Raw genomic sequence first — 8,716 nt, 5'->3', positions numbered from 1 at the left:
GGGAGGGGCAGTATGAAGGGGCACCGCCTATAGCAGTCATTTTAACCACGCAGACGAATACGTATGACTAGTCTAGCCTGTAGGCTGCCTGGATGGCTGAACATGAAAGGACTGGCAAATGTGTAGATGAATAGTAAGGAACCCCGTAGCTCTAAAATAGACAGACATGTATAATCATACAATTGTCAGAAATCACGGGTTCAGTATTAAGCACACATTTTTAAGCTGCCTTTAAGGAAGTCTAAACTTGACTGCCTGGCAGGTCCGTGGTCAATTTTTGAATGAATCCATGCTTTCCCATTGAAGGGAAGAAATAGAGCTTGGGCTGGCATCAGTAAAACTATCGAGGAAATACCTGCAGTGAACTGGAATTATAGGAAGTTACACTGCAATGCACGAAAATGAATAGGACACATTGTGGGTACTCACCAAACACCTCCTTCTTTATACAGTGTTGATATTGTGAAAATACATGTGAATTCTGTTTCCAGAAAGAAACATCAGAAGTTCACAAAGAGTAATTTACATAAACTATTTCTATGATACAATATGAAAAGGATAAAAATTAAAAATGTATATGCCAATCTTTAACACAGTTTTATTTGATGGCCTAGCATTTAACATAATTTATATGTTCAATAATCGCAAAGAATACCTGTCTTGGTTGCAGGGTTTTGTGAAATTAAACTGAGTTCTTGTCATTTCAGTACAGTTACAATTGTACATCTCAAGACAGATGTCAGTTTCAACTTTATTTTGTATTCTAGGAAATTAAATATAATTATCTACTGATTCTCTGTTTCCCTAGCCCCAGTCCTACAACACAGCCATGCAGATAATGCAATGATTATACCATGTTATGTTTATATTTAGGCCTATTTGCTTGGTATAAGACTTACAGTAGCACTATTCTGCATTTCTCTATTCTTTGTATCCCCATAAAGAATAGAAAATAAATTGTTTGGTCCATTATGAATGCAGTGTTCTACTTTGTCAGAGAAGGTTCTACTGAAGCACATTCATAATAGCCTGACCTTTATCTCATATAACTCTACTGGAACAGTTATCATAAGGCCTACAAAACACAGTATTGCCCCTTCACAGAGACTCTGTTATGACAGAGATAGAGGTCCCATCTACACATTCACTTTTTGCACTTAGAGTCTCTCTCTCTCTCTCTCTGTGTGTGTGTGTGTATGTGTGTGTGTGTGTGAGAGAGAGAGAGAGAGAGAGAGAGAGGGAGAGAGAGCGCGAGCTGGCAGGTGCTTCATTTTAATCTGTAAATAAAGCAATTGTGAATGTCAGGACTTGTCAGGACTCAGAGCAGTCTAGGGAGGAGTACTGTGTTCCCACAATTTAATAAATATTCATTCACCAGTATTGTTGAATATTGTCTTTTTTACACACACACACACACACACACACGTGTGTGTGTGTGTGTGTGTAATTTAGAATCAGTTTAATATCTGTAATATCCTTATTGTCTTTGTTTACTCATTACTGCTCGACAGCACAGCTGGCAGAGACCACATGATAACTGACGATAACAGAGAGATGCGATACTACTGCTCAAAATGATTTGTGTCATCACAACTCAGGTTAATTTCCACAGGAATGGCAGTAATTGAGAGATGACTATTCGGTTAGTTTAAAGCTGCTATTAAAACATGTTTACTTTAGAGGTGATATCCCGCTGCCATCTTCAGGTAATTTCACTGACTGGCAAATATTATAAGACTATTTAATGTATGCCTTTACACTGCCTGTTCCTGTTTCCTGTGCTTAAATAAATAGCACAGGAAACAGCTAAATTTCACCAATCTACACGCTGGCTACCTGATTTGAAATATTTTGGGTGTGGCTGTAAAGACACACCCCCAGCCCCACCCATCTACTCGCATAAATAAGAATACAGTCTTCCATTTTTCACATTGTTGAAAATGTAGGTTACCGCAGAAAACATGAGGGATTTATTTTCTTTACCGACTAAAAGCACTGGAGGGCGCCAATAGAGGCACAGACAGCGCGCTTGCGCGCTGTTAAACGTTGAAACTGCGTTAAGGACAAGGGGACGGGCTGCCAAGCCTCTATTGCAGGCAAGTCTCCTCACGCTTTCTGGTTGCTGATGGAAACCAACGGCTCAACATAAACTAGCTATCAATGAAAATGAACCCCGATCGCTTTACCCTCACAGAGGATGAATATTTAGGTATGTTACTGTCAGTGTTTCTGAATGCATGACAACAGTTAATTTGACAATATATTTGGGTTTAAGCGTAAAATGAGCTGTTTAGCCATCGTCAGCTACATAACACAACGTTATTTCTCGCTCATCCGTTAAATATTTTAAGTAATGAAGACTGTCCACCAGACACTAAGCTAAAACCCATCCGTAGCAAAACAGCAGGAGAAACGTACAATACGTAATATGCTAATATCCCTAAAATAAATGTAATAATAACAATATTAACAACATATTGTCAGTGTTGATGTCATGACAAGATTCTTTATTAATATCAACCCTACTTCTCTGACAGCCGACACGAACGTACTTTTCTACCTCAACGATGCTGTCGCTCAGCTGCTTGAACACAGGGAAGAGTACACTCAGTTTGGTGTGGTGCGTTATTTTGCTGAATAGTAAGTTTTCTTTTTTGTGTCTTCCATACGCCTTGTTCTTTTCCTAGCATTTCAGGGTTTGCGTTGTATTACACTTATAGAATAGATTCCTTATGCCTATGTGTTTTGACCCCTGTACCTCCATTGCTTCTGCTTTGTAGTTTTACCAGTGTAAAGAATGGGAATCACGTGCTGTTTAGGGAATTCAACTATATTAAAGCTACACCGCACAACAGAGCATCGTTTCTACATATCTTCTGGAAATGTTTCAGACAGATTGGCAAAAATGGTGGTAAGTGTGTGTGTGTGTTTGTGTGTGTGTGTTTGTGCACGCATGCATGAACCGATTTGTCCTTACTTGGTGTGTCTTTTCAGCCATCAGTTGTTGTTATAATTTATGTTGTAGATTTACTGGCAGTGTTGGAGTACAGCTCACTTCTGCAACTTCTGTGTCCAGACTTTCCACTGGAAGTGGTGCAAGGTGCTGCAAGGTGAATACATGAAGCCTGTTTCCCAGAACATTAAACTTTGTCAAGACAGTAGAAAGGTCCATTGTGCTTACAACAGCCCTCATATACAATTTCATTTACAAATGAGAACTTCTGTCTTTTAGCTGAGGATTTGGTTTCATTAGTATTAATTTATCTGACTGTATTCAGAGATGTATCCTGTCTTTAACACATCTTTAACACATTTATCATATTTTTGCTGATCATTTTGACATTTAAGTTCCCTTACTGAATGTGCTGCTAACTGTTATTTATCTCCCTCTCAGGATTGTGCTAATGGATGATGCTATGGACTGCCTCATGTCCTTTTCAGATTTCCTATATTCTTTGCAAATTCAGTTCTACTTTGAGGGTAACTGCATGCCTATCTGATGTCATGTGTTATCAAGTGTTTTAACCTAATCAGACATACATTCTCATGTTTGTTAATAATGAATTGTAAATATAAGTCAGGTACTGAACAGAAATGTAACCTTTCTCTCTGACAAAACATCCCTTTGAGATCCTTTGTGGAATAAGCAGGTGTTGACGGTTATTCTGAAGGCAAGAACAGACACAGGTCCAGGCACTTACTTCAGAAGAGATATGAGATAAAAGCTTTTTACCCCCTCTGTGCCTCAGAGTTATTCACTAGTATTATCATAACAGAAAAGGATGGAATTGCAATTCTGAAATAAGAATTAGTTAACCTGAGTTTTTCTCGCTTTAACCTTGGGCCCCAGGTAACTGTTAATCTTTCTCATAGAGTTTTTGGAAAATGTGGCAGTGATATACCAAGACCTCTTGTCAGGGAAAACGCCCAACACTGTCATTGTCCCCACATCAGTGGAGCAGCTCTCCAACGCAGCCAATGAGGAGGCAGAAACACAGGAAGGGGTGGACTCATTGGTCTTCTGTGAGTGCATCAAAGGCCTCTGTGAGAGATTTAAACACAAGTAAGACAGCACGCCTTTAGTGTCAGTAAAAACATTTTTCAGACTTAGTATTAAGAGATAAGATTCAGAAAAGTGGCAACAGGCAACAGTTTCTTAGAACTGAGCAAATTCTATACTAGTTCAATGCAATTTTGTGCAAGGTTTTGTTTGCTTTACTTCATTAGTGGTGAGGCCTAAGCTAATCATTTGGTGTAATCCAAGAACAGGCAAGGCTAGGAAAACCATATACATCCTGATAATGAATGAGTCATCTTTTAAAAAAAGTCTCGGGTCAAACACATGTAACTGATATGCAAACAGGTACGTGGTCCTCTTACACTAAAACATACAGGGTGCAGCTGGGTTGCCAGTGAGCTGTACTGATTTTCTTTTTCTTTTTCTAGCTATCCTTCCATCTCTGCCATCAAAGAGATTCTTGAGAACAACCAGCGTATGACCTTCTACGGCTTTCTGATGGCAATAGCCAAACATGAAGGAATCAACCAGGACATTGGTGAGAACTGCAAACCACTGCACACACACACACTTCACTGTTTCCTCTGTCTTTTTAATAATACAATCATATGAAATATTAATACTATGAATGATTAATTACTAATACTAATCATCAGCACTATAATCATAAGACTTGTGTGAAAACCTGTATAAAAGTATACTTTATAAATGTGTAGCTAAAGAAACAATTGTAATCAGTTTGTATCTTAATGTCACTTTTCTCATATCCAGGTGCCTTGCCAAACAGAACCGACGTTCTCATTGACCCTGAGATGGATCAGGAACTAGAGAGACTGTGAGTTAGTTCTGGAGATTTTGTGAGTCAGATGTATAGATTTTGTAGGTTAGCCGTGTAGATTTTGCAAGACAGCTGTGTAAATTTTGTGATTCAGTTGTGTACATAACGTAGAGGTATTCAGTAACAGCCATGAGGACTGATGCCAATTTTCATGAGCTCTCCAGCATAAAATGACTCTTGTGTTATAACATAGAAAATAAAATAGAAAATAAATTAATCATACTCTATGGAAGTTAAATTAATGTCACACGGTCTGCGTTTTACATACTCATGCTACAGCTGTAGCGTCTCTTCCAGAATCGCCCAAATCTCTGTCAGCCCTACATCCAACAGCAGCAGCAGTTTGCCGGGGCATAAGGAGACTCCACGGAAGGCCTCCCCACGGAAGTCCCTGCACCATCGCAAGAGAATCGAGATGGAGAGTGACGGTTCAACGGAGGAGACGGACTCCTCCGAAAACTGAGGCTAAGTGGTCAGCCAAGGTCTGAGCGAGAGAGAGAGAGGGAGAGACTGTAGCAGAAATATACACATATTCTATGGGATGTTTTAGTATTTCCTTTCCCCAATGACTTGGGCAACACTACTTGTCACCACAGTTCAATACACCACAATAACAAAACCTTAACTCTTTTTACACTTAAATCTGTGTTCACTGTTAAAGTCAAACGTGAACAAAAGTCTGGAAATAAATATATTGTAAGACATAATATTATATATCAAGAATGACAAATAATTATGTGTTTAAAAGAAATCTAAACATGAAACTGGTAACTTTTGAAGGTAAAGTGCTCCTGACTTTAGTCGCATGCAAAGAATTAACATGTCAAACTGACCTTTTGTATTACAGTACAACCTTTATTGTTCATTTTCACAATGGGAATTTGTCTTTTTCTTTGCTTCTAACAACACTACTTATTGCATCAGTGAAGAGATCCACTTTGATATGTTCATAAGTAAATATTTATTGCACAATCATACATAAAACCAATGTCCAGTGTATACTCAACACAGAATATTCCTGATGTGATAAATTTTTTAACAGTTTGAAATTGTCAAGATTTTAATTATATCTGGACTCTTAAGAAACTGGGATCAGTCTCTTTTCTGTTTTTTGATACATAACCATTTAAAAGTATACTTTTAATCAAACTTCAAGGCAGTTTGTTTACAAACAGCATTTTAATCAGTTCCACAGTGTGGTCAGGATTTAAAATAAAAGGACAACTTACAATAATCACAACAGAACAGAATAGGCACAACTCGTGATTTGCAGAATTGATCTGAAAACACCTCTGGTCTTTCACCTCCTCAATTCCAGAGCATTAGTTTCAGAACATGACATTTATACATCGGCACTCTCTGCTGTGAAGCTAAAGACTCTTTCACAAAATGAATGAACACCCTCACACAGTCAGGAGTGTGCAATGGTCATACTCTCCGTCTTCCCTGTTACTGAACAATTGTGACTTTTGAAAGTGTGTTTACTTTGATTTTTCTGCTGAAATGGGCAATTTCATTATATGAAATAATCTTCAGGACTGTTTGGGCAGCCAGTAGTATGCTAGCCTTCGCATCTCCATTATGTTTCACAAGAACCAGAGAAAGTCAAGTATTAATGTCCAGCACAAAGCGTAAACCTCTGAAACCCTCCTCCATTTTAATTAACTGCTCAAAACCTAATTACGATTAAATGTCAGTTTGCATGACAGGTTTGAGAGGACCCCCGGTATGTCTGAACATGAGTGATGGATGGTTTCAATACAGTGTGACTCCATTTAATTTTAACTATGTCCACACCCGTCTCTATAGAAGAATCAGCTTAAACAGGACATACAGTGCCTACTGAATGTCTAAAACAATTTTTTGTATTTGCCTTTTGTCACCTTACAACATTGAAACAAAATGCGTTGTTTTAAACATTTATCTACACATCATCCTTCACAGCTTTCAGGTGGAAAATAAATCTTTAAGTCAATAAAAACTAAAACCCCAGATTAGTTGGGCAGATTGGTGCATGCGGTAGTGAGATAGAGCACAGATGAACTGCCTAACGAGCAATTCATTTACATGATCTCTGGATAAATTCTGTTGTTCTTGTGGATACACTGTGCTTGGTAGTGCATCTCAAAGTAAACCCTCAAACATCAGCTAGAATGAGCCTCAAAAGAACCTCTGTTGAAAGGCACAGCTCAAGGGGACAGATAAAAAAAAGGAGACTGGTACACATCAGACTATAAGGCGTAAAAAAGTAGAGCAAACTAGAAAAATCCACTGACTTCAAAATAAAGTTCAATTGGGGACAGGAGTTAGCATGACAAAATCTTGAAGCACAGCCAAAAGCTATATGTAGTGGGGGGGGGGGGGGGGGGGGGGGGGGGGGGGCGGAGGAGAAGATACAAAGGTAAACATCTTTGAGTGGCCAAGTCAAAAACCTATCCAGGGTTTGTACATTTGCATTTGGACATTTGAGGACTGCTGTCCATCAATGCCTCCTGAAGAATTTGACAGAACTTGAAGGGTTTTTTTGGTGGTCTAAAATAGTCAAATATTGTGGAATCCAGGTGTGTTACGCTGGTAGAGATCTACTTCTATAAAGGTCTCAGGATTGAAATGCCATTCTTCAGTTTTACATTTTGAATACACAGTTTGGATCAGAGTTAAAATATGTTTCCTTTGAAAGTGTGGTTAAGTGTTGTGTAGATAATTATGTGGAGATACTTATTGAATTACACCACAATGTGCGTAGACTTTCCATAGGCACTGTATTTTGCTTTTTTACAGAGTTCCTCTATTATAATTATTTTTGACCATATACATATACATATATATATATATATATAATATTCTGTATAAAAACAAAATCAAAATATTTGGTTTTGATGGCTACAAACTCATGTTCAGCAACGGCAGCATTACAAGCTAAACTCAGAAATAAATTAAGTGCTACAGCCAACTACTTTTTGTTGTTGAGAAGTTCTAGAAACCTTTTCAATTCAGACTGAAAATGTTCACAGAAACATACAAAAAAAAAAAAACCATCCAGTGGAAGAGAGATACTGTAGTTTATGAAAGACAAACGACACTCGATGTTTTGTCTGCATTTAAACAGACTATAGGATGACACATCCAAGCTAAAATGGATTGAAATCTCTTTCACACAGTTCCAGTAGGATTTCAGAACATTTCTGTCCTCCAGCGCAGTGTTATATCGGGTAGAGCTTGTTAGTTGCAGCAAAAGTCCTTCTTCAGATATAGAGAAATGGACCATCAGCGCTCAGTCTTTGGGGCATTATAACTTTGGGTAAACATGGGATCATAATTATTCAGTACACTTCAACAGAAACACTCTGAATTCATAATACACTTTCAGTCCATAAAGTATTGCCCCAAACATCATTCAGGGAAAAACAATAAAAAAAAAACATGACATCAAATCAATCAAAAAGTGCAACTCCTGCTTCAGAGCTACAGGTTTTCGTTTAGGGTTTCATCTTAATTTTTGTACTTAGCATTGTGCTGAAGAATAAGACAAGGGACCTGCACAGACAGACCCTCTTAACAAAACCTATTTCTGTTTAATCAATGGGAATGTTTGAACTAAGACATGATCATACATGGCCTAGTTCAGTAAGGCTTGGGACCATTCAGGAATATTCCACAGATTGCATTTGAAAGTAGTCACACAATGGCCAGCTCCAGTTCAACAAATATGAACACTTAGTGTGTCCTGTAACATTTTTGATAGTCTGAAACAGACTCTCAAAACAAACAGGATCAGTTAATGGATTTTTATAATCCCCCATGCAACACTTTTTAATATACAATGGTCTAAAAAGTAGGCCTGTATAGTTTAACGAAGG

General features: G+C 38.1%; 1 protein-coding gene across 1 annotated transcript; it reads left to right on the top strand.

The window, feature by feature from the left end:
* Positions 1-2,160: 2,160 nt before the first annotated feature.
* cstpp1 (centriolar satellite-associated tubulin polyglutamylase complex regulator 1) lies at positions 2,161-5,319 on the top strand. Its single transcript, XM_030788381.1, has 9 exons — positions 2,161-2,209; positions 2,538-2,640; positions 2,781-2,911; positions 3,026-3,110; positions 3,395-3,480; positions 3,874-4,063; positions 4,447-4,556; positions 4,790-4,853; positions 5,154-5,319. Exons 1-9 carry the CDS (start codon positions 2,161-2,163, stop codon positions 5,317-5,319), a joined length of 984 nt encoding a protein of 327 aa, XP_030644241.1.
* The last annotated feature ends 3,397 nt before the right edge of the window (positions 5,320-8,716 follow it).

The sequence above is a fragment of the Chanos chanos genome, chromosome 1 (assembly GCF_902362185.1).
Source record: "Chanos chanos chromosome 1, fChaCha1.1, whole genome shotgun sequence".
NCBI classification, from domain to species: Eukaryota; Metazoa; Chordata; class Actinopteri; order Gonorynchiformes; family Chanidae; genus Chanos; species Chanos chanos.
Note: the sequence above shows the minus strand (reverse complement) of the source record. Positions and strands in the feature narration are given on the sequence as shown.

Coding starts and splice junctions, on each gene's coding strand:
- cstpp1 (XM_030788381.1), top strand. CDS start 2,161: ATGAAAATGAACCCCGATCGCTTTACCCTCACAGAGGATGAATATTTA. Junction 3,111..3,394: donor GTGGTGCAAGGTGCTGCAAG/GTGAATACATGA, acceptor TCTCCCTCTCAG/GATTGTGCTAATGGATGATG. Junction 3,481..3,873: donor AATTCAGTTCTACTTTGAGG/GTAACTGCATGC, acceptor TCTTTCTCATAG/AGTTTTTGGAAAATGTGGCA.